This window comes from Phyllostomus hastatus, unplaced genomic scaffold (genome assembly GCF_019186645.2).
Source record: "Phyllostomus hastatus isolate PE091 unplaced genomic scaffold, TTU_PhHast_1.1 phas_contig_86, whole genome shotgun sequence".
Lineage (NCBI taxonomy): Eukaryota > Metazoa > Chordata > Mammalia > Chiroptera > Phyllostomidae > Phyllostomus > Phyllostomus hastatus.
The window spans coordinates 76,895,951-76,923,426 of NW_025333977.1; the positions used below are offsets into that span (position 1 = coordinate 76,895,951).

A 27,476-nucleotide genomic window follows, 5' to 3' on the forward strand; every position below is an offset into this window, starting at 1 on the left:
TAACTTTGACATGAATTTATAATGACATTCCTGATATTAAAGCTTCTTGAGTTGTGGCCTTAAAACTTACTGCAATGTTTTAAGTTCCTTGAGAACAGGAAGAATGTCTTAATCTTACTGGAATTTTCTGTAGTCTGTCACAGTGCTCTACATACAGTCTGTAAAGGCACTTTGTTCATTTTTTAAAATACTTTGGCTGATTTTATTATTAGCCAAATATAGTTGTGTAAATTTTTAATAATGTCTTCTAGGATGAACAGGAAAGGGACACACCTGCTGATCTTGTCCCTGTTAACCTACTATCGGAGGTGAAGAAGTTATTGACTGCAATTAATACTCTACCAAAAGGTGTGGTCCCTCACATTAAGAAGTTTTTACAAGAAGATTTTTCCTTCCAAAGTATGCAGGTAAGATCATAATTTGTTCTTGAGGAAGTATAGCTTTCTGTATGTTAGTATCTAGGAATACACTTTATGTTCCCTTACTCTCAGACTGTTACTACACTCAAAACACTCTGACACTAGTAATGTGGGTACTAATAATGTGGGTATTCCCACACTGATAAATTCTCTAAGGCCAGCTGTGTGTTCTACAAGTCAATTCAATTTTGACACTATCTATTTGGAGCCAACATCAGATCCCACAAGTTAAAGACATAGTACCACAAGACCACCCCCACTTCCGAAGTCATTTGCCAGTCCTAGGTTGTCCCCAGTACTTCTGATCAACTGCCTATACATTGGGCTTCTAACAATTCCCTCTTGGTTGCAGTGATTTTCTAGAATAGCTCACAGAACTTGGGAAACACATTTACCATTTTATTATATAATATAGCATATAATAAAGGATATAGATGAACAGTCAGGTAAAAGTCTGGAATGGCCCTGAGTGCAGGAACTTCTGTCCTAGCGGAGGGGACATATACCACCCTCCTGGCCCATGGATGTGTTCACTAAACTGGGAGCTCTCCAAACCTCTTACTTTTAGAATTTTTATGGGTGCTTCATCATGTAGGCATGGTCAATTATTCAAATTCTAGTTCTACTCCCATCTCTGGGAATGGTGGATGGGACTGAAAGCTTCAAGTTTCTAATCTTGGTTTGATCTTTTTAGAGACTAACTCCTATCCAGGAGTCCACCAAAAGTCACTTCATTAGAACAAAACACACTTCTATCACTCAGAAAATTCCAAAGGTTTTAGGAGCTCTGTGTCAGCAGCTATGGTCAACGACTAAATATTAGCAGGAAGTAGGAGCAAAGATCAATATATATGTTTTTTTATAATAATTCTTTTTTTTTAACCATAACAGTGCAGCTACAGTCTTGAAATCTCCCTCTTACTGCTTATGAAGGGCTTAGTGTGAAGCTTGACTATAGACTTTCATTAATTAAATAGAGTTAGTCAGTGCTAGCCTCTGAAGAATAATGGTAGGAATGTTGATTAGTAGTTTGTAAGCTGTTGACAACAAGGTCTAGTATTTATTCTAATTCTATTAATAATGCATAACATAGTACTCTGGGATAGGGGACTGCATTCAGTTTTCCTAATTTTTAAAATGTGGATGAATTTTTCAAAAATGAAAAATAAAAATGATGTTCAAAATGTTTAGATTCATGAGTGAAATAAATATTCTAGAGAATATATTGTAGATTTCTATCTTACAAATAATGGTTTCCCTAGATAATAGTTTGTGAAACTTTCTGAATAAGATGTGTATCAGTTTTTAAATTGAGTTTTCCAAAGTTAAGGAAAGTGATCTGCTATAATTATCTTTGTAGCAGATAACTGGGGAGAAAGGAGCAAAACACCATAGGTGTCTTGAAAAGGCCACATTTGCCTTTTCTGTGAAAAAAAATCATTAATTATTTCCATGAAACAAATTAATACTATTATGATTTAAAAAGCCAAACAAACTTTGAAAATGCCCAAAGACTTTATATACAATTATAAACTTAACTGAGATGATTGTATGAATCTTGTTTGGACTTGATGAAGTAATGCTACTATTTTCCTCTTACCTTTTGGAAATCACCCAAAACAATAATAATAAATAGAAACCAGTAGCCCTTTTATGCAAACAGTCAATTATAGGTAAAAATGAAAGAAAAGTACTTATTTATAATATCAACAAAACAAAGTAAAATACTTAGAAAAACATCTAAGAAATATATAAAATTATAAACTAGTGCTTCTCAAAGTTTTTCCTAAGCCACCTACCTGAGACTATCTGAACCTCATACTAGTCCCAAAGGATCAAAATCTTTGGGGGTAGGTCTGGGAATGTGCAATTTAGCAAGTAGGTACCCACACACAGTGATATTCTTTACATTAAGTTTAGAAATCAATACTCTATTAAAACAATAGATTAACATCTCTAAAAGAAAAGAAGACCTTAATCAAAAGTAGTATGTATAGGAAGATAAAATTTGATAAAGCTGTCAATTTTTTTCTGAAATTGAAATATATAAATGTCATATAATTCAATAAAAGTGACAAAAAGAGTTTTTATTGTTATTACTAAAAGCTAATTCTAAAGTTTAAATGGAAAATAAAAGGACGAATAGCCTAAAAAATTATGAAGAGAAGTATAGAGGAGAAGGGCTTATCATTTACCCACTTAGATATTAAAACTTACAGAGCTTTAATAACTAAAAAACTGTGTTACTTGCATTTTACTCTATAGACAAGTCTAGAAAATAGTCTAGAAGAGAAATTGCAAAAGTAGACCCAAATGCATATACAACCTTTATGTATAATAAGATGACAAAAAGGATAATAGTAAAGGAGAAATATATAAATCAATAATCCAAGTAGGAAAATATAACAAGTCTTTGAATAACTGATAAAACATGGATACAGAATTAGTAGAGTTGTTGCAAACGTGCCATAAACTGATGTGTGTGTGTGTATACACGTCCCCTAGAATACAGATAGAATATACATTCTTTTTAAGTGCACACAGATCATTTTTAAAAAATGACCATATACTAGGTCACAAAGGAAGCCTAATCAAATTTCAAAGAATAAAAACATACAGAGCATGTCCTCTAACTATTGTATAATTAACTTAGAAATCGATAACCAAACGATAAACTAGAAAGCCATTGTTTCTAAGTTAAAATATATACCTCTAATCTAGGTAACCTATGGGTCAAAGAAGAAATCACAGTGAAAATTAATAAATTTTTGAACTGAATAAAAAGTATATATCAAAATTATGTTATTAGGTAAAAGCTGTGCTTTTAGGAATATTTATAGATTGAAATGCATATATTAGAAAAAGATGCAAGGTTGAATACCAATCATTTAAATACAAAGTTCAAGAGGTTAATGGAAGAACAGCAAATTAAAAACAAAGTCTAAAGAAAGATATAGTAAAATTAACTAAAGTAATAAAATAGAATAAAACACATAATAGAGAAAGTCAATAAAGCCAAAACATGTTTTTTGAAAAGAACAATAAAATTGATAAATGCCAGGTAAGAATGTTCAAAGAAAAAGAAACAGGGCAAAAATAACCAGATCGTGAATGTGAACATGAAAATATTAATGTAAATTCCACAATCATCTAAAGGAAAATATAGAATTCTGCTACTTGCAGTGGCTGCCTGGATTGGTTTACAGTATCCTTCCTTTCAGAAGAACTGGAAAAACTGGGCAAAATATTTCTTAGTAATTCTTGTGCTTTATCGGCAGATCAGTTTATTCAGCTAGGATTGAGATGATTTTAAACTTTACTTTTGTTCTGTGAAGAAGGGTCTATTTATGGTTTACCCTTCATAGCAGATACTGTCAGCACCCTGCCCATGCCCCTTGACTTCTGTTGTTTCAGTGCGCTCTGCACAATTTCCAGTTTTCAGTGTCTACATCTGTCTGTATGACTCAGACCTTTGTTTCCCTGTAACAGCAGAGGGCTGTACTCTCATGGCAGTTCAGAAGTTTCAAGGGATTAATACTTGCTCTTCTCCCCAGAAAGCACTCTATTAATAAGCCTTGGGAGTTGTTACATAAATATCCTAGTTACCTTTCCCTTTAAGTTGGGTAATATTGAAGTTTGTATTTTTACTCTTTCTCAGTTTCCCTGTTATATTAACCCCAGTCGCCCTCCGTGGGTAACTGCTCTAATAACACATCCAGTGCTTTAAAGCCTGCTTTCCCTTCCCGGTGTCGCTTCTCCATTCCCCTACCAGTGTTCTCTGCATGTCCCAAATAAACTATGTGCATTCAAATCCTGGTGTTAGGGTCTGCTTCCAATTAGAACCAAAATAGACACTCTTTGGGAATATTTCTTCAGATTTTCAACCAAAAGAATTAGGTTTTTACCAGGGGCCCTCTTCCAGCTTTTCTAGTTTTTGTCATTGAGAGGATTGATCTGAAACTATCTGGACTTTTTGGCAGAGGTGGAACTTCAGCGTTATGTTTTATATGCCTTTTCAAATTCAAGAGATACAGCTGAATAAGTGGTTGGATATATAAGTCTGGAATTCTGGTGATAGTTCTGAGCTGGAAATATAAATTTGGAAACTGTATGTAGACATTGTTTAAAAACATGACAGTGGATTACTTTATCTTGAAAATGTGTTGACGGAGAAGCTCATTAAACTGCAAGCTAGGGAGAGTAAAATAAAGCATCTAGTTAGCTAGGAGAAAAACAAGAAAGTATTGTATACTGGAAACCAAGTTAAGAATGTGTAAGTTAAACTTGCCACACAGATAATACTTCATGACACAAATAATGTAATTTAAGCCAAGCACTTGTGGGCACAAGACATTGGGGAATAGACACAAATATAGGACATAGTCCTTCCTTTTATTTCATCCATGTAAGTGTCAAACTATGGTACATAATAAATTATATATTAGCTTGGTTCCAATCACATTGCAGCGTAAGATGATTTACCTTGGTGTTGGTATTAAAGCTAGCTTCCTGCTTACCACACATTCAGAGTTGGCAGGAAGATTTTAGTTATGTTAGAGAACAGAGAGAATGAGAATGAAATGGAATTGCCTCTTCTCCTAAAGTAAGAGTGGTGGAGGTTGCCAATCCCTCGGCAGATATAGGAATACTTTTTAGTGTTTTGAGGAAATACTGACAAAGATTTGCCAGACTACTTATAAACACATGAATATAAGAAGAGTTGTATCTGGTAGTGTGGATTTTTTAAAAACCATCTTTATATCTATATTCCAAATTTTCAACAGTGAACATATATTATTTGTATAGTAAAAATATGTAGATTTTTTCTAACTTAAGGACATTTTCAACTGAATAATTTTACATAGAGAGAAGTTGCCTCTAACAGCCAGAATGGGGAGGAAATTGTTCCTGCTTTGACTTTACGTTTCTTGATAACACAAGTGGAAGCAGCACTTAGGAACATTCAAGCTACTAATTATACTGTAAGTGTTTTCTTTTTGAAAGTTTGAAATAATGGACTTGGACAACATTTTGCAATGAGAAATGACTAATGCATGCTAACTTTAAGGTGTAGGTCAGTTTCTATTTTCCTCTTTTACCTCTAGAGAAAGGTACATATAAATTGATTTCCTTCTTTTGTCTTGTACTTTCTTATGACTGTGTTTCTTTAATGAGCCTATTCTAGTCCCCTTCCCTAACATAAAATTTTGTTCATTTTAGAGAGAAACTTGAACTAGTAAAAATGAGCTTTCTCAATTAGAAATGGAGAGTCCTTCCTTTCTTCCTAATTACTAATCAGTTCCCCTTTCTTCTGATATTTTTGTATTTGTAAAAACTGGTACAGCTGTTATCTGTCAGTGTGAGATAAAATTGATAAGATATAATTACATATCTTACCAATTTGACCTTGTTCAAGGTCAAATGGTACTGTAGAAATAAATAGAAAAGTCTGAGAAAAATAAATCTTGCATCAAAAATTAGAACCAGTAGTACAACATGGTGAAAGGAAGGATCAGTTATTTGAATAATTTGGATCAGTAACATAAATTAAGTTTTATACCCATATAGGTGATTAGGATTATAGCCATATAGGATTAGAGTTATCTTCAGGAAAGGACTACCTAGGCAATACACAAAGTAGCATAAGACACCAAATTCCATATTATAATGACTACAAACAAGCATGTGAAAAAATCACTCCTATTTAGGACTCTGAGGACGAGGGCTCTAGAAGGTGGTATACACCACCCTAAAGAAGTCCTACATGGAGTCAAAAGAGGGGCAACAAAAACACAACATGTGAATGTGTATGATATTTCTGCCCAGGAAAGCCTAGTAGAGACTTGGTGCCCAAGGTTTTTATTAGGAGTTGGTCAGGTAGGTACCCTTTGCCTAGCATGTATAAAAATTCCAGACTCCCAGAAGGAACTCTCAGGTTTTCAGCATAAACCACATTTTTTGCATAACAATTCAGGCACAGTAAGTCACCCTTGTCAGTCAGAGGACAGTGGGAACATTTGTGAAATCTAGGTTCCCAGACACCAGTAGTGGGTCAGTCTTGCATGCAAGGCCTTTCAAAGGATAGCAGTCTCAGGCCAGCTATGCTAACTTTTATGCATGGTGCGTATAGTTCTATGTCATTTTATTACAGTAAGTGTTTGTGTAACCACTACTGCAGTCAAGATAATAGAACTATCACATCACTACAAAACTCTTTTACGCTATCCCTTTATAGTCACATGCACCCCTTGCTTTCCTTTCGCTCCCTACTCACTAATCTTTTCTCCATCTCTATAATTTGGCATAGACCATTTTTAAATGGAGGGAATATCCTCATATTTTAATTTTCATTGAAGAAGTTACAGGCTTTATGTTTATACTATTATAACAAAATACATAAATGGACAATAAAAGACTGATTTAAGAGATCATTGAATTTTTGAAGCTGGATGGTGGATACCTGAAATACTATAAATTATAGAGAGAGTGAGAGAATTTTTGAAAGGTTTAATATAACAAATCATGGTGGTATTTGCTTTCACTTTTCTTTAATCAAACTCTCATTTTTTTCTCAGGATTATTGACTATCTTCTTCTGGGTCAGATTATCAAATACATCTAAACTGCATTCTCTATAGTTGTTATTAGATGATTGATAACACAGTGATAATTTAGATAATGAGTATTATTAAATAGACCTAGGATATGTAATGAATTTTGCTAAAGTTAGAAGCAGCTTAGTCTAAATAATGAATTAAATATATATTTTGTCTTTATAGGCACATCAGATTAATATTGGCTATTATTTGACATTACTATTTTTGTATGGAGTAGCACTCACTGAAAGAGGAAAGAAAGAGGTATGTAGCATTTGTTGTTATTTGCCCATTATAAATCTTTTTACATTATATACTGGCCTTATTTTAACAAATTAAAATGTTGATTTTTTTAAATTCTCTAAAAATTGAAACTGTTCAGTGACTTTTCTTTCATATACTTATAATATAGAATAATTATGCCAGAGACTATTTTGTGAAAATAAAGAATGTTGGTAGGGGAAACATAATTTTAGCATAGAACTTCAGGTATTTTATTTATTCTTTAAACACTACTTGTGTAAAGCAGAAAATTGTTTAGCTTCTTTTACTTATACAATACATTTTAGTCCATTTTTCTAGTGTAGTTTAATCTCTCTGGTCCTAATCTTACTCCTTTTGTAAAATATGAGTTTTATTTCAGATTCTTTCTTTATTTAATAAAATAAAGTGCAAAGATTAAAATCTGGAATTTAGGTGATTTCTAAGGGTCCTTTTGAATCTAGCATTCTCTTTTTATGGTTTTTAATGATTTCTCATATTTTCTTTGCAACATTGATATTTCCTTAACTTTTTATCTTCAGAACTCTATACTCTTTACTTGCTATTTGAAAAATTAGGAAGCTTTGTGTTCCAATTAGAAAGAAAAATTAGCAAGAATTATAAAGACATACTTCCAGTAGTCATCAGAAAAGCCCTTATTTTACCTAGTAATATTTGTCAGTTTTAGAACCAAAAATTATTGTTGTTGTTTTAATGTTCACTTTGAAATTTTAGTCAAAGAATATCTTAAGTTATATTGTAAATAAATATTTTAAGTACTGAATACATTATCTATGCAATCACATACAGAGGTGCCAGGATTAGAGATGTGAATAAATGACCAAAAGACTGGATTAGCATTAACTGGATCAGTATTCCTCAGCTTCTCTAATTTGGGAAATACTTGTTTATTGTACAAGAAAAAAAATGTCTTTACATTAGCCAAACCCAGTGTTATGTTACTACAGGACTATATAGAAGCTGAGAATAAATTTCTGGTGATGAAGATGGTGACCCAAGAAAATGAAAGTTGTGAAAACTTTATGTCCTTAGTGTATTTTGGACGTGGTTTGCTCCGATGTGCTCAGAAAAGGTAAGGATTCCAAATAATGGGTAAATCTTCCCTGTCAACTACTCTCTTCATTGTGAAATGAGAATAAAGATTGCACAGTATACTAGGGATAATGACGTTCATGCTGGACTGATTTTTTTTTCTTTTTCACCTATTTTTATAGATAATAATTTCTTTACCATACTTGAGAATATTAAGTATTAAACTTAATAGGTCATGACAGTAAGAGGCAGTATAGCATAGACATTGAAACATAGGCTGACAGATCTGGAGCTTGACAGACCTGGATTCAAATACATTTTCTACCACCTGCCTAATCTTTGATCCCAGGAAACTTAATTTTGCTAAGCCTTATCTTTTTTCCTGTGTGTAAAATAGAACTAATAGTAGTACCCACTTTACAAGGATGTTATAGGTGATTAACATAGTGCCCAGGACACAAAAATGCCATTCGTAATAAATAAGTGATGGTTATAGTTACTAATACTATCACCAGTTGGAATAGGTGTTTTAGGTATAAATGAACTCACAAAGCATTGAAAGGGTCCAAATGCTGAGTTTTGGAAGTGTTGGGTATAATATATTTAGTGAGATTGTACAGGGAAACTATGTGGATTAGGAGTCTGTTCACTCTCTATATGGGGATCCTTAGCCATTTGTAACATCATTCATTTTATTTGCTAAACATTTGTCATATTCTAGAGACTGTGTTAGATTAGGGAATACAATTTACAGAATAGACCCTGTTCTCATGAAATTGATAATATTATAGACATTAATCAAATAATCAGTTATGCAAAATAATTATAAACTGTGATAAAGAACTGTGAAGGAAAAGGTAATGAACAATAAAAGACTACTGGAGCCTCAGTCTGGTTCTGGGAATCAGAAGTCTGAGGAAATACTGTTGGGCGGAGATCTGAAGGATGAATTAGACAAAGTTTACTTGTGCACATCTTTATGAAGGATTACTGCTTAGGCCCAGCCATTGGATCTCTAAAAGCCTCACTACCTGGTAGTTCCCTGATGTTTTGATTTATCTTCTATCCTTTGGCATGCTTGTGTTTTACTAAGGTATCCAGAAGATTTCTCACTTTCTGTTCACTAGTATGATGTTATCAATAATACTAGTAAACAATGTGATGTTTTTCAGAATGTCAGAATGATCAAAATCCTTTTAATCTATACTGTGGAGAAAATTAACGTAGCTCTGAGACAAACAAAGAATGTGTACTGCTGCCTTTCCCTCAGATATGTGAACTACTTTGTATTCTCTTTACTAATGGGCATTGGAGAGAATCTATTTTCCAGATCATTGACACTAGAAAGTCCAGTCAGATGGCATCATTTACCTTCATCCCTGACCTATAGAGAACAGCCACCACTGAGCTGCCCTACTCTGTATTTCTTATTTGTACTATGGATGGAGTTTTATCTAGGTCTTTCCAGGGCACACTTTCTAGTGGTGGGTTCTGTAGTCTTATGTATTATGTCCTTTCTGACATCCTCACCTCCCTGAGGTTTCTTTTAATACTCTGCCAAGAAAGTTCCAGCATTTCCACCTTAGTTACTATAGGCCATTGTTATGGCCAAGCCTCACATAATCTTAGCAAGATGTTGGGGCTGCTTCAGGTCTCCTTGCTAGGAAATTAAATCTTGAATTATGGAAAAGTTGTCACATGTCATTATACATTTCCTATGCAGCTGTATATTTGTCCACTCGTTCAGCACTCTTTTTTTATTATATTTTATTTTATTTATTTTTAGAGAGGAAAGGGAGGGAGAAAGAGAGAGAGAGAGAAACATCAATGTGTGGTTGCTGGGGGTCATGGCCTGCAACCCAGGCATGTACCCTGACTGGGAATCGAACCTGCCACACTTTGGTTTGCAGCCTGTGCTCAATCCACTGAGCTATGCCAGCCAGGGCTCGTTCAGCACTCTTAAGATCCACTCCCACATGTGTTCCTGCCAGTACATACAAGTCAAGTTCTGCAATTCTTATGATGAGTACACTTTTTCTTCCTGAACAGAATAAGTTCTGTTTTCCCATTTGGACTTTGCTTTTACCTGATCCTAAATGTATTAGTCTGGAAGCAATGAGTGGAGATAGGCAGGATCTTGGGAAGGAAGGCATCTTTTGAGACTTGTACCTCCGATGATATTTTTGTATGGTCCCTAAGTAAAGGGAATCTGCCCTGCTCTAGCAAGGAAGAGGTCTTTGTCAGCCAGAGGGCTCAGGGGAATTTAGAGTTTCATTGTTTCTGAGCATGTTCACCTAAATGTCCCCATTCCAGGTCTCAGAATCTACCTGTTACCTGTCAGCCCTGATTTTCACATAATGGTTCTGTTGAGACTGTGCTTTTGGTCTTTGCTGTTACTCTACCTTTATGATTAAATACTGGGCCTCATTTTCAACATAGTTTGTCCTTATGTTTAAGGTTGGTAAAGATTCTTTTTACATTACCACAGAGGCCTTTTATCCTGAGTTCATAGTAGTAGTCCTGCCAAGGTTATGCAATTCATCTCTTTTATGGTTTGTTGCACATTGTGATTAAATACGGGCCTGCTTTTTAACACAGATTATGTTTATGGCTACAGAAAATGAGTCTCTTTAAATGCTGCCATAGAGGCCTCTGTCTTTCACAGTGTGTCCTGAGTCCATAGTTGGCTGACCTGTGCCTGTCATTCTCTTTCTTCAAAGCTTCCAAGACAGTAAACAAAAGCCAACCAACTCTACAATCCCTTTAATTACCATGATCCCCATACTTTTCAGGCTTGAGCTACTATATAATCTATTGTCTCCCTTTCTTGCTGTATTTCATCCCAATCTACCACAGGTGAGAGTCCTAGTATTTGCATTTTTATAGCATGCCAGAGGTTATCACTACCCTGCTTAACCACACACATACACACACACACAATGGGTTACTTGTCTTATTTGTAATATTTAGTTACAGAGTCATGTTGAAACTGACCTTATTTAAAATGCATTCTAGATATAATGGAGGACTGCTAGAATTTCATAAAAGCTTACAAGAAACAGGAGATGCAGATGATCATTGGTTTGACATACAACCTATGGAAGATGAAGATTTGCCTACAACTTTTAAAGTATGCAGTTATTTAAGGATAACATTTCATCTCTGACTAATCAGAATCATTTTTTATAAAGTGCAGTTTACGTTAACTATGTCATATTCTACAGCAAGCACATTGTTTAACTGGACATTAGTGTTGTATATAAGAAACAACCTTGATTTCATTACACAATATGGAATGTGAGTGTGATTCAACAAGTAGAAGTGAGTTGGCTGTGTTAGCATTTCCAAATAACAAGATTAAAAGCTTTACTAGTCTAGTTAACTTCTTTTTTCAAATTATACTTACCATTACTTTGTTTTTGATTTAAAATTTAAAAGTACTAAATGCTTCAAAAAACTTGAAAAATGTAAAAATGCCTGAAAACTAAAATTTGTTCATATTTTTTCTTTAAATGAAAAAAACATTGTTAGTATTTTCATTTATATCTTTCCATATGCACATCCTGCTATTGGATATTTAGTTTATTCTAAACATTCCAGTTTTTCACTATTACATAGTCATCTTTGTATATTTTTTTACATTATTTTCTTAGAATGAATTTTTAAAAGTAAAATTATGAAGCAAATGTTCGCACACTTTTAAAGTTGTTGATAATGTATCTCCATATTTTCTCTTGGAAAGGTTCCAGTTTATATTCTTAAGACATTCCTCTTTCTTAACTTTTATTTTAAACCTTTCTGGATCTTTGTATTTTAGCCAACTTTAAGGCCAAATTGACTTCTCAAAGTAAAGAGAGACATTTCATTAAAATACAAAATTCGATTTTCCAGGAAGCTATAACAACTCAAAATTTGTATGTACCTGATAACATCGCCTCAAAATAGATGGGACAAAAACTGATAGAACTGGAAAGAGATATAAAAATCTCCTTATCACAGTAGATTGTTTTAATGTACCTATCTCAGTGATCAATAGAATAAGCAGGCAATTTGTGGCACTTGTCAGGATAACCATATAATTTTTAACATTGACTTAATAAACTAATAATTTTATATATTTTTAAAAAAATATTGAACTTCTGTGCTTATCTAAAGCAATCCCCATTTGAATTTGCTTGTTTCTTCTTTTTCCTCCTCACTTTAAAATATTTTTTTATTGTCCAAATTTTTTAGTGAAGTTTTATACAAAGTAATAAATTTATAGTTTGTCAAATAATATTAAAATGCTTACATATTAAAAGTCTGTATTCCATCATCTCTAATTATAGTTTCTAACTGGAAGCAACTTCTTCCAGCTCTCTAGGCATTTTTGCTTTGATATTTACCTCTATATTTTTTTTAAAGATGTATTGCTATTTTAAGAATTTCTCCATTTTAGCTAACTTCTGACTTCCCTCTGTGGAAGATGAGGGATTAGTAGCTTTCCTATACATCCCTTTAATGCACACACTTCCCTTTCCCCATCCTACTAATAGGTACAGTTTATCTAATTGGCCTTAGGGTTTCCTCTTATTCCTGGGAATATCATTCACCTCTATCCTGTGTAGAATCCCTGTTTCTTGGATCTCAAGATTTCCTCTTTCTAGATGTACTCTCTTGTTTTGGTGTTACAATTCATCCAGTAGCTTCTTAGGAAAGGGTGTTTGCTTGGGAGATAAATTATTTTGAGATGTTTCAAATCTCTAAATAATTTATCCATTGTATACTTTACTTATATCTTGCTTGGGCATAGAATTATACGTTGAAGATCACTTTCCCTCATTTTTAATACAACCAGAGATACTGCAGTAAAGAACAGTCTGACAGTAATCAGAGAGGAAGAGGGAGAGGGATGATACGGGATAATGGGGGAGGCCATCGGGAACGTGTATGAAGGGACACATGAACAAAGCCAGAGGGGGTGGGTTCAGGGGTGGGGAAGTAGGATGTGGTGGGTGAAAATGGAGACAATTGTACTTGAACAACAATAAAAAAGACAAAATTAAGACAAAACAAAGAAAAAAATAAAAGTGTATTTTTATTATCTTCTAGCTTTTGGTAATACTTTGGAGAAATCTAATGTCATTCTGCATCCTGTTTTGCTTTTAACCTGTTTTATTCTTTTCTTTCTGGAAGTTTTAGAATATTATGTGTATCCCTAGTGTTTTAAACTTATGTTTTTTGGTTCTGGGACATTTTCCTGATTTATTTATTTGTTGAGTTTTTCTACATTTTCTCTTTCTTTCTGAAATGTTTATTACTCAGATGCTTGACATCATGGACCAAACCTCTGACTTTCTTATTTTTTCTTTTTTTTTTTTAATATATATTGTCTTTTTGTTCTACTTTCTAGGAGATTTTATAACTTTATCTTTTTGCATAATGCTGTTATTCAGCTAGTATACACTAATGTTATTTATTACAGTGTTAAATTATTTCTATACTGTTTTGAAAGTAGTTGCTGCCATGAGTTTCTTGCCTACCTAGCCACCATTCCAGCTGCCCTGGACTCTGCCAGCCCTCTCTCCCCATATGTCTCTAAAATCCAATAACTAAGGTTTAATGTCTAATAGAGAAAAAGTGCTTCCATGATCCTGCTGTGGCTCTAGGCCAGCATGTTCTTCTCAGTCTGTGCCTGTCAGTCCATCAAAAGTCCTACTTCCCTGACATTGTGATTAGTGTTTTTTAAAGAACCTACAGGGCTAGTCTGTAACCCTTTATCTGACGCTAAGGAATTAATTCCAAGTGGGTACCACCAGAGGACTGCTGTGCCCCAAATGTTTCTGTCCTCACGTGTCTCCTTAAATAGACCTACCCTGGTGGCGGAAGATTGTACCCCTGGAGATGCTAGCAGGGCAGTGTCCCTTCAGTGTTATTATTTTTAATATTACCCTCTTCCTATCCTTCTATTGAACTTTAATTTCAATGGTCATGTCAGCTGTTATCCACCAAAAGTTTTTTTTAAATGATCTTTAAAAAAAAACATCCAGTTCTTTTTTACAAGAATGCGTAATATATTAGCGGTAAATGTAAGCCATGTCATGGAAAGCCCTAAAAGCCAAGTAAGGGGCTCAGGTTGGATCTTAGGGTAATATGAAACCCCTGAAAACTTTTAAACAGTGGGATGATATAATCAAATTATAATTAAATAAGAGTTATGGAATTTATGACATTGAATAGTTTCTGTTTTTAGGGTAAGAAAAGAGTTAAGAAAGTGAAAAAACAAATAAAATTTCAAATTGCAGTTAGTGTTCTAAAGAACAACAAGGGGCTGTGATGGAGAAAATGGAGAACACACAGACACATACTCCTATACCTGCATATCCCCATATTTATCTATGTATATGTATGCATAAATACGTATGTATCTGTGTGTGTGGTAGGTAGGGAAAGCTTCCCTGAGAGGTGATATTTAAGTTGGAAGCAGAGGGTTAAGAATGGAACTAGTTCTATAAAAGAGTAGGGGGAAGAGCATTCTAGGTTAATGGAATAGAGTGCTGAGTTTGAGGAACTGAAAAAAATAGAACTATGAATTTTATAGTGAGTGAGGCTAGAGATGGATTCGAAGAGATGTATCACAGATGGGTAGTTATACTGGGTTGAGATTTTGCAGCAGCTGTAGGACCTTGCAGTCAGTCCTTAGTAAAGGTTCTGGATTTCGTTTTAGGTACACAGGGAAGCCATTGAAGGGTTTTAAGCAAGGAACTGACATGATTGTTTGCTTTTGTGCAGTGCTTTGGAGCAGAGTATTCAGAGAATAGCTGGGACCAGTTAGGCATCTGTTATAGTCATTAATCTAGGTAAGACACCGAGCGATAGCAATGGAGATAGAAATAGAAGAATTTGCCTTATATTTTGGAAGAAGACACAACAGTACTTGCTGATATATTGCATATAAAGGGTGATAGAATCCATATGCAGTGATGACTACAATACTTTTTTTGGCTTGAAGCTGAATGGATAGTGGTAGATGAGATTAATGTCTGAGTGGTAAGTATTAGCCTGCAAAGTTCACTGGTGTATCCGTAACACCCATAGGATACCTTAACATCCATAACAACCTGGCCCTTAACTGGCACTCAGTAAATATTTGTTGAATGAATGAATGCCAGAGACTGGGGGCAGGTGATGAAGAATAAGGAACAAGGATGAGATTTGGCAGGAGAATTAATAGATCAATGTTGAACTGTATTAAGTTTGAGATCTGTGAAACTACAGTAGTTATATACACGCTATGAGTCTTATTCTTTCGTTTTTGGCATCTCCTCTTGGCTATTGGTTGTACTGACAAGATCTACTACTTTGACACTGATAGGCTGGCCCTGGATGCTTCTCTTTCTTTTCTCTATTTAATGTTGATATTTGATCAATTTAAAAGTCAGGATGCCATTGAAAGAATGTTACGAATGATGACCAGATTCATGAAATAGTCTATAGAGGCTTATTTATCATGTTACATACCTTCAGTATATTAGAAATAATACTATTTGAAATCTTGTAACACTACCCCTCTGATAGATAACTAGTAAGGACTTGGTCTAAGGACCAGTTTGACTTAGATTTGATGATGTGTTTCACCTGCATTTAATCAGCATTTTGATATAGAAACTTGTATTCTGAGTTGTAACTGTGAACATAGGAAGCATGTATCTGTACCCTACTCTGCTTATTAAGACAGTGAGTGCCATAGTGCACCACTGCAGTACTTCGACTGCCAAATATTCTCCTGATTTCTAGTGATTTCTTGTCTTTCTGTATATAAATATCAGAGCAGGTAATTCCTGACAGCAGCATGCCAGGTGTATGCTATAAGTTAGGATGTTGATGTGAGGTAGAGCTTCATATATAGACTTTTTTCCTTTTTCCATGTTTATATTTAGTAAGAAATCCAGTACTGTATTTCTATAGTAGCACCTTCTTCTCTATTGTTTACTTTGAATGAAGAAAATACATTCTATTACATTTTTTTACTTTCTTTTTAAGAAAAAATAGAATACCTTCAAACAGATTATCATCAATTCTGAAATCATTTAAAATTATATAAGGTAAAATATTAGAAGTGATATAGCACTATTAGGACTAATTCATGAGCTTTATTTTTATTTTTAAAATCTAGGATCTTCTCAATAATTTTATCAAGACAACTGAAACTAATATAATGAAGCAGACCATTTGCAGTTATCTAGATTGTGAACGATCTTGTGCAGCTGATATTTTAAGGAACACCAATTATAAGGTACTATAATTATTAATTAACTGAATATTTTTAAAAATATAATTATAAAATTAAACTTAGATAAAATTATGTTATCATGTATCACAATAGTGTTTAAAAAGAGTACTTAGTTTAATTACAGCAGTAATGCAGTTGAGAAGTTGAGTATCTCTGAGAATTTAGAATCATAATGAGCTAGAATTATGTATACTCTGAGTCTATAAAAGAATAAACTGGTTTTGCTAAGGTTTTTGTAATATTCACATGTCTCTGAAGTTATAGTTAATATTCCTGCTATCATACAGTGAAAATTATCTAAAATATCCTTTATAGTTAGACATGTTATTTTATGTTTACTTATTTTAAATTTATTTTACTAAGGAGAAAGGTTGTCACTCCTCAAGAATACTGTTGCCGAGTAAGTGATCATTATCTCTGCTATGGGCCTTGGGGGAGAAAAACATATAGCCAGCCTTGATTTGAAGAAATTCAACAATCAAAGTATTTCTAGTCTAGTTCTCAGTGAATCTATCAGAATAAAACTGTGGGAAATCACAAGATAAAATGAGATGTGGTTATCAGTGCCACTCTGATACCAGTTCTATGAGATAATGGAAATCTCAGTTGAAAGGCCTGGATTTCCAGAATGAAGCATGCAGTGGGGAGGGCTGCCTGAAAAACATCTGTTTGTGGGAATGACAGCGGGGAAAGTTTTTATGTGTTTTTTGTTTTGTTTTTGTAAAAAGGAAAACTCAGAAAGACTAGAAGAATACATTTTATATATGGGTTTTTACAAAGAAAGATGGCTATTTATAATGAAAAAAAAAAAAGAAAGGCAGGATGCATATTAAAATAGAGTAAGTGGGAGAGGAGGAGAAAGCCAAGCTCTATTCATTAGGGTAAATTAGGGAGGTGGGCCTGGTGAGGTATAGTGCTTATGGTGAGGCACACTCAGTGTTGGATTAGGTGACATGGTGATATGGTTGTGGTTTTCTAGGGAGGCCTGAGGGTTTCAATCACATGAACAGCATGCAGCGGCAGGAAGTCCTGGCCACAGAATTTATGTTTTTTTGTCATCCGATCAGTCTGCCTGTTTAAAGGAAGCATATCAGTAGTTCCAAGGGAGGACACGCTGGGAAGGACACACTGGAAACCTGTAAAGTTAAAAGTGATTTAAGGTGGTATTTTCTATATACATATACATGAATTACTATGTCCATGTTAATGGCTTACTTTTATTCTTTTCCAGGGATTTTTTCAGTTAATGTGCAGTAAAAGCTGCTGTGTTTATTTTCATAAAATTTGTTGGAAAAAGTTTAAGAATTTAAAATATCCAGGTGAAAATGATCAGGTATTTTTTTTCCTTCAAAACTTTACTACAACATTTCTTTCACCACCCTTTTCTTCTCTTTATTTCTCTTTTCCTTTCACTTCTTCCTGTTAGCATCCTCCTCCTCTATTTTTCTTCCACCATTTTTTTCTCTATTTCCTTTGATGCTTTTCTCTTTACTATTCCTTGTTCATCATCACCATTTACTAAACAGATCTTTGTAGGAGATACTTGATAGTTGCTTTGCTTAGTGATTTCTATCAATTTGTTCCTTTCCCTACTCTTAAGAATAGAAATAATTGTTGCATATATTCATATGAAATACATAGAATCAAATAATAGAATTGCTTAATAAACAAAGGACAATTATATAATTTTAAGGATAGTTTCTATTTTAAGGATGGAGAACAATGATAAATTTTATAGTTTTCAAAACATACTTGTGATTATTTATATTTACCTCGAGTCATGTAACTAAATTGAATTCTTTGCCACTAAAATTAAAGTAAAAATCTGAAACCCATTCTATATTTATTACTCTTTAGTGTGATAATGATCCTAAGTTAGGTCTGTAATATTTAGTTCCATTGTGTTTACATTGTGCAAACAGAAAAGCCCATTAAAGCCATTGTGGTATACAAAAAGCATTCCTTGTGTATGGAGTCTGGATATCTGGATTCAAATCCAGATTGAGCCACTTACAGTCTTTTGTTTGTTTTTACATTAGGCTGATAATTTAACTGCTCTGAGGCTCATTTTTCTAAACCATAAAGGGAAGATAGTAATATCTACTCCATAAGGTTGTTTTGAGGATTAACAGATAAGAAAGACATGAACTTGCATTGTGTTACACTGTAAAATTCATTGTAAAATAAAGCATTATTATTCATTTGTTTAGGCAGTGTATATTTTTTACTTTCTTTGATTGTTAGAGCAATCAATATTGCTCAACTTTAGAAAGAAAACTAAGTAACTTAATAGGAGGAAATAAGGAAAGAACCAGAGAAAGGACTCAATATTTTTATTCTTTCCTTTTTACAAAGTTTGGTATCCCTTTATATGCTTACCTAATTAGTACATTTTACTTGAAGTTGCTTTTCTTGTGCATAGTGACTACATCTTAGGCTGTAATACAGCTACTTGAGGATTTTGAAGTACAGTGATGAGAAAAAAGTGTGATCATACATTTTAAATAGGAAATCTATTGGTACATAAGATGGACTGTTATTGAACAGCTAACTCTCAAATGTTTATTTGCATCTTTTGTTTTACCGTTGAGCAACATCTGCTTCTAACTTTTAAATATAATTAGATTTGCATATCAGTAATTTTTTCTTTTTTATTGTGTGTATTGTTTTTTTCTTTTGATAATTGATTGTTTTTTCCTATTGATAACTTTAGAGTTTTAGTGGAAAAAAATGTTTGAAGGAAGGATGTACAGGTGATATGGTAAGGATGCTGCAGTGTGATGTACCTGGAATTGTTAAAATTTTGGTGAGTATCATTTTCTTATTTTCTTGCTTTTTTTCATTGGAATGATATTTTCTACTTCAGTGCATTTGGGAATCATAATAATAGTATTTTAGTCATATTCTTTTTGATGGTGACTAAATTCCCTGACCTTTCTATTACTTTGATTTCTCCAAAGTAGTATCTAAGTGGCCCTTAAGAATCAGATTTACAATATAAAAATGGGCGCACACGCACACATACCCACCACACACACAGACACAGACAAAGCAGGCCCTGCCTGTACCGATGGGAAGTCCGTCACGAACCAAGGATTATAATCTATCTGTGCCACCTAAGGTTAAGAACACTTTTAGAGTTTCTGAGCCCCTTTTAATCTGTAAGCATCTTCCTATGAAAATATCTATAGAACATATAGTATCTGTTATGTAAAATGTGCTCAAGTGGTATTCATTTTATTTTTTAAATTAATGAAATGTTTGTTGAATTTTCAGTTTATAAATAAATAGACCATAATTATAAATAGAAAGATATATCCTTTCTTTCTATATATCTTTAGTTATGCTCTTTTCGTATTTCAGATTTGGCATTTAAATCTGGTGCTGATGTAAAGTAGAATTTCTTTTTAAAATCAACTCTAGTTTATTATTTGATTAAGATTGTTTAATAGCTCACCATATCACTTGTTTGGTTTTATATTTGCTATAGCTTCATTCTCATCTTTTTTCAAATGTTAAGGATAACTAGTAACATTAAAGAATTTTGAAAATTGAACTACTTTAGGGCTATTTTTTCCCATCACTTGCAGTTTGAAGTTGTGAGAAAGGATGAATATATAACCATTGAAAATTTAGGAGCAAGGTAAGCTTAAATGAAATATATTATGTTTTTTTCTGAGCATGTATATATTTTTCAGTTGCTTCTTCTGTGTTTCTGTCACCTTTTAGAGCTTCATTAAATTTAAAGGTAGTATTAATTCTGTGAAAAAAATACATTTAACTGACATTTATCTCCCCCCTCCCTGCTTTGTGGACTTTTAAATTCTAAAGCAAGAAAGGAGAAATTATGTGAATACTTTTTCCTTAAGTATAAAAATAATCTTTTTCTAAAACCAAACATGTTTTTAAGTTATTTAATAGGTTCTTAAGATATAAAAATTCAGTCAGGCTTCTAAGCTTGTCTGACAGTCAGAATCGTCTTGTTGATTACACAAGAAAACTGGATTGCAGAGGGATGCATAGTATAAACTGGGAATTCACAAAGGTTTAGAATGTACTATTGAAATGAGAAATTTCAATATAAATAGTTCTTCTAACCCATTGATTCTTTTTTCTTTGGTTTAAAGTATAAATGTCTACCATTTTTCAATCTACCAGGGATATTGCATTGATATCTAAGGCACTAGTTTTCTGTTATAATCTAATGAAACCCAAATCTTTATCTCTAGCATAGATCTCATTCCTAAAATGTGGATCTGTTTACCTGCTTGCCAAAGATACCCACTTTTATGTTTCAAAAAGATCTGTAGTTCAGCATGTGTGCAACTGGACTTGGAATCTTTCTTCCCAACACTGCTCTGTAACATTTTGGAAATCCAGTCAATTCGACTTCTTAGATGTATGTATTGTAAATGCCTTCTCATTTCTGCCTGTGCACTTCCATTAAACTAAATGAAATATTATTTCTCACTTGCAATTCTGAAATAGCTTCTAAACTGCTCTTTCTTATGTTTATTCAGTCTGTTGTTTATGTAGACATTAAGAGCACTTTTCCAAAATGAAAAATGAAATATATATATCATTTTCCTGCTTGCAAATCTTTCAGAGACTTCTCATTGCTCTTCATTAAGTTCAGACTACCTAGCTTGGCTCTTTAGTCACTTTGGTTCCTGCTGACCTCACTACTGTCATCTCTTGTCATTCTTTTCTTGCTGTATATACACCAACTGTTGTGGGCTGCTTTTATTCTTGACTGTGCCATCCATTTTACCTCCAAGCCTTGGCTAGAATACTTTTTGGCTTTGCCTGTTTAAACCTTCTGGAAAGACTTACTTACATTAGATTAGGTGTTTCTGCCATGTATTCCTTCTACTTTAAAAAAAATTATTTATTTATTTTCGGGCAGAGGGGAGGGGAAGGAGAAAGATAGGGAGAGAAACATCAATGTGTGGTTGCCTCTTGCGCATCCCTTATTGGGGACCTGACCCACAACCCAGACATGTACCCTGACTGGGAATCAAACCAGTGAAGCTTTGGTTCTCAGGCTGGTGCTCAATCCACTGAGCCACAGCATCCAGGGCTATTTCTTCTACTTTCGCTATTAAAACATTTAGTAAGTTTTATTATATTTTCTTGGCTATCTTCTTCATTTAACTATAATCTCCACAAGGGCAAGAACTTTATCTTGCTGTAATCCCAGAACATAGCATAATGCCTGGCATACAGCATGTATCCAACAAATACAGGACAGATGTAAACATTCTGAATTCCACTATTTTGCAATGGTATGTTATTTTTGTTTTGACAGGCAGTTAACTTGGTTAGATATGAACTGTGAACCCCCTTTTTTGGGTGGTGGTTCCATTCTCAATTTAGATCTTTTGCCTTTAGCTGAGCTGCTTTGGATGAACACATGATTCTACACATGTGTGGTTCATCAGTCAGTCAGAGCTATCACTAGAAAGAATGTGAGATCTCTCTTTCCTTTCTGGAATTCCCCTGCTCTCTTTAGCAGCCATAGTTCCGAGGCTTCAGTTTTCTGGTTCCTTTGGCCAAGGAGACCTTTGTTCTTCCCCAGGTCATACTCACCCAGGCTAATCGCTCTAGTATCGGTGAACTTACAAACTTACAGTGTAATTCTTTCCTCTGAGCATCTGCCCCACCATCAGAGTTGGTCTGTTCCTTCCACACTCTAGTGCCTTCAGGGAGTTGCTTTTTGTAATTTGCCTAGGTTTTATCATTATTTTTGGGGGGCAGATTCCTCTGGTAACTCTTGTGGCTTGTGGTCCCACTCAATCAACTCTTGGGGCTTGTGGTCCTACTCAAGTTAACAAGTAGAATTTTGCTGTCACTCCAGAAGCACTCAACGTGCCACTCTGCCCAGCTTCTCTTCTCCTTAGGTAACTGTCATCCTCACCCTCTATGTTTATAAACTACAGCTTGAGAAACCTAACCTATAAAAAACTTCAGTGTTTAAAAATACTTTTATAATTAGTACATTTATAAAGAACAGTATGGAAATTTCCTTATAAATGTATTTTTAAACACTGAAGTTTTTAATAGGTCAGATTTTTATACATTTGAGTAATCACTACCATAATCAAGATACAGAGTATTTCTGTTATCCCTAAAGGTTACCCACAAATTATTTCTGAAGTCATTTCCCTCCTCCAATCTCCAAACCCCAGTAACCCCTGATATGATTTTTGTTCTGATAATCCTGAAACAAACCCTGATGCTTCTTCCTGACTCTCTTATAGTAGGAAAGCATTTTGCATTCAGATTTTTTTACAAAATGCATAATGTTTTTGAGATCCATCTATGTTATTATTGCATGTGTCAGTCACTCATTTTTATTTGTTGCTGAGTATTTTATTGTACATATAGATGCACAGTTTATTGATTCAACAGTTGATGATGTTTGACTTGCTACTTTTTTTGGCTATTTTGAATAAAACTGCTACACATATTCATATATTACTCTTTGTGTAGACATACGCTTTCATTTCTCTTGGGTAAGTTCCTAGGAACAGGATGGCCGAATCATATGGTATGTATTTAATATGATAAGAAACTGCCAAACTGTTTTCAAAGTAGCTGTACATTTTATCACTCTTTCCAGTATCGGAGAGTTTGAGTTTCTCTGCATCCTCTCCAGCCAGCACTTGGTATTATCAATTTAAAAGATTTCAGCCATGTTACTAGATTTGTAATGGTATCTTATTATGGTTTTAATTTACACTTACCTAATGATTAATGTAGTTGAATATCATTTCATGTATTTATGTGCCATCTGTATATCTTCCTGGTGAATTACCTGTTTAAATCTTTTGCCCATTTTTTTCATTGGATTGTCGTATTTTTGAGTTGCAAGCTTTCTGTATGTATTCTGGATACAAGTCCTTTATCTAATATGTATTTTTAAAATATGTTATCCCAGTCAGTGTCTTGTCTTTTTATTTTCTAAAATGTATCTTTCAAAAAGCAGATATTAATTTTGATGAAGCCTGTCTGATTTATCAGTTATTTCTTTTATCCTACATGCTTTTTGTGCTCTATTTAAAAAAAAAATGTACAGCCCAACATCACAAAGGTTTTCTCCTGTATTTTCTCTGAAAATTTTTATGGTTTTAGGTTTCACATTTAGATTTATAATTCATTTTGAGTTAATGTTTGCATACAGTATGACATAGGGTCAAGGTTCATTCTGTTCCATATGGATATACAGATGTTCTAAAATGATTTGCTGAAAAGCTAATCCTTTCCCTGCTGAATTACCTCGACACCTTTGTTGAACATCACATGACTTTATAACATACATATGCAGTCTATTTCTGAATTCATTTTTCTGTTCTATTCATGTATATACCTGTGCATTCATCAATACCACACTGTCTTGATTACTGTAGCATTGTATTATCATTTTTTTGTGAGCCACATATATGATTTTATTTATTTATTTTGAAATTAGATGATGCAGGTTCAATTTTCTTCCTATTTTTTAAAACTTTTTTTCTGCTCTAATTCCTTTGGTGTTCTTAGAAACAAATAAATCTTGAAACACCTTATCATTTTCTCCACAGTTCTTGCTGGGATTTTTATTGGAATTGTGTTGACTCAATAGATAAACTTGAGTGTGATTTACATCTTAATAACATTGAAGATTTTCATCCATGAACATGGATTTTAATTTCATTCAATTAGATATTTTTAAATGTCTCTTAGGAATGTTTTGTAGTTTCCTGTGTACAGTCTTGTAATATTTTATTAGATTTTTCATATGTATTGGATTTTTTTTGCTTTTGTAAATGATATTTATGTTATATAGAACTGGTTTCTGTATATTGAATTCTTGTATCCTGTGACTGGAGACTTAATAGTGGTCATATCATTTTGTAGATTGTTTGAGGTTTTCTATAGATTCTCATTTCACTGTGGACAAAGATAACTTTATTTTTTCTAATTGATATGTTCTTTATTATTTTTTATTGCCCTGGCTATAATGTCAGATACAAGTGTTAAGAGCAGACATGTTTGTCTTTTCCAGATCTTAAGAAACCTTCAGCTTTTCACCATATAGTATGTTGTTAGCTGTAGATCTTTTGTAGATGCCCTTTATCAAGTTGAAGAAATTCTTTTCTCTTCCTACTTTTCCAAAAACTTTCCTATGAATGCATTTTGAATTAATGTTTTTCTGCATGCATTAAGATGATTACATGGTTTTCATCTTTAATCTGTTATTATGCTGAATTACATTACTTTTAAATGTTGAAATTAATCTTTCTTTTCTGTAATAAATGACAGCTGGTCATGATCTATTTTTCCATATTGCTGCTGTTTTCTTTTTCTAACTTTATTGAGATATAACTGACATAATACTTGTAACTTTAAGGTGTACAACATGATGAATGGATATATGTACATACTGTGAAATGATTACCATAGTAAGGTTAGTTATTGCATCCATTAACACACATAATTAACATTTTTTTGTAGTGAAAACTCTTAATATTTACTTCCTTAGCAACTTTCAAGTATACAGTACATTATTGTAATTATAGTCACCATGCTGTACATTGGATCCCTAGTTTGTTTTGACCCTTTTATCCATTTTCCCCAAACCCCTTCCTCTAATAACCACCAATCTCTTCCCTGTTTCTATGAGCTGGAGTGTATTTTTTTTAGCACCCACTTGTAAGTGCAATCCTTCAGTATTTGTCCATCTGTATCTGGCTTATTTCATTTAGTATAATGCCCTCCAGATTAATAATCCATGTTATTGCAAATAGCAAACTTGCAGTATTCTAGTGTGTATGTGTATGCATGTGTATGTGTGTGTCTATCTGACATTTTTCTTATCCAGTAGTCCATTGATAGTCACTTAGGCTGTGTGCATGTCTTGGCTAATAATATGGCAGTGAACATGGGGATGTGGATATCGCTTCAAAATGAGATTTTGTTTTCTTTGGATATATAATATATACCCAGAAATGGGATTGCTGAATCAATTTACTTTTAATTTTTTGAGGAACCTCCATATTCTTTCCTCTAGTAGCTGTGTCAGTTTACATTCTAAGAGTACACAAGGATTCCTTTTTCTCCATATCCTGGCCAGCTCTTGTTATCTCTTATCTTAACAGGTGTGAGGTGATATACCATTGTAGTTTTGATTTGTATTTTTCTGATGATTAGTTATATTAAATTCCTTTTCATATACCTAATGGCTATCTTATATCTTCTTTGGAAAAATGTCTATTCAAGACCTATATTGATTTTTAAGTTGGATTATTTGGTATTGAGTTTGTCTGAGTTTCTTACATATTTTTTATATCAATCCCTAATCATATATATGATTTGCAGATATTTTCTCCCATTTAGTAGGTTGTCATTTTATTTTGTTGATTATTGCTTTTGCTGTGCAGAAGCTTTTAAATTTTGAGAAGTCCTACCTGTTTGTTTTTGCTTTGTTAAAAAAAATATTTTATTTATTTATTTTTAGGGGGAGAGGAAGGGAGGGAGAAGAGATGGAGAGAAACATCAGTGTGTGGTTGTCTCTTGTGCATCCCCTACTGGGGACCTGGCCTGCAATCCAGGCATGTGCCCTAGCTGGAACTCAAACCAGCGACCCTTTGGTTCACAGGCTGGCATTCAATCCACTAAGCCACAGCAGCCAGGGCTGTTTTTGCTTTTGTTGCTTATGGTTTTGGTGTCAAATCCAAAATTTTTTTGCCAAAACCATTATCAAGGCAATGCTGCTTTTCTGCTGCTTTCAAAGTTCTATTTTTATCTTTTATGTTTGTCCATTTAATTATAATGTGTCTCAATGTAGTCCTTTTTGGGTTCAATCCATATGCAGCCCTTTGAGCCTCATAAATCTAAAGGTTCATTTCCTACCCCAAATTTGGTAAAAGGACATTATTTTTAAAATAAACTTTCCATTCCTTTTTCTTTCTCTTCTCCTTCTGCAATTTCCATATATATATACATTATTTCTCTTGTCCCATAAGTTCTGTAAGTTTTCTTCACTCTTTCTTATTCTCTGTTCTTTTTTTCGCCTCTGACTGGGTAATTTCAAATGATCTGCCTTTGAATTCACTGATTCTTTCTTCTCCCAGATCAGTTCTATTGTTGAAGCTCTCTATTGAAATCTTTATTTCATTTGGTGATTTTTCAACTCTAGGATTTCTGTTTTTTTAAAAATTGTTTCCTGTCCCAGCTGGTGTAGCTCAGTGGATTGAGCGCAGGCTGCAAACCAAAGGGTCACCAGTTCGATTCCCAGTCAGGGCACATGCCTGAGTTGCAGGCCAGGTCCCCAGTGGGGACCACGTGAGAGGTAACCACACATCAGTGTTTCTCTCTTTTTCCTTCCCTTCCCCTCTCTCTAAAAGTAAATAAGTAAAATCTTTTAAAAAGTTGTTTCTATTTTTTGTTGAACTTCTAATTTTGTTCATGCATTGTTTTCCTGATTTCATTTGTCTACCTATGTGCTATTGTAGTTTATTGAACTTCTTTAAAAGGATTATTCTGAATTCTTTGTCAGATAATTCATATCTCCATTTCTTTACGGTCCCTTATTGGAGGTTTATTACTTTTGGTGATGTCATATTACATGAATCTTCATTATCTTTGTATCCATGCATTAGTATCTACCCATTTGAGTATGTGGTCTCCTCTTACAGACTTCGTTTTGGAAGGGAAAGGCTTTTACCAGTCAGCTCAGCTTTGGAGGTACTGGATGAGTTAGCTGGTAGCGTCTATAGGCAGGTGGAGCTTCCAATTGCATTCTCTAGTTATATGAAACCACAGCAGCTCCAAGGTTGGGAGTGAGCTGCTGCTGGCTGGGCTTCAGGGTTGGGTGGGACTTATAGCTGGGTTC

General features: G+C 33.8%; 1 protein-coding gene across 1 annotated transcript in view; it reads left to right on the forward strand.

Annotated features, from left to right (window-relative positions):
- Positions 1-27,476, forward strand: part of DZIP3 (DAZ interacting zinc finger protein 3) — a 107,752-nt gene that overhangs the window by 14,699 nt on the left and 65,577 nt on the right. The window contains exons 4-12 of the mRNA XM_045851904.1: positions 252-407; positions 5,285-5,401; positions 7,198-7,278; positions 8,244-8,368; positions 11,344-11,458; positions 16,484-16,603; positions 17,832-17,933; positions 19,314-19,406; positions 20,191-20,243. Coding sequence (XP_045707860.1) covers positions 252-407; positions 5,285-5,401; positions 7,198-7,278; positions 8,244-8,368; positions 11,344-11,458; positions 16,484-16,603; positions 17,832-17,933; positions 19,314-19,406; positions 20,191-20,243 — 962 coding nt within the window. The remainder of the gene's footprint in view (positions 1-251; positions 408-5,284; positions 5,402-7,197; positions 7,279-8,243; positions 8,369-11,343; positions 11,459-16,483; positions 16,604-17,831; positions 17,934-19,313; positions 19,407-20,190; positions 20,244-27,476) is intronic.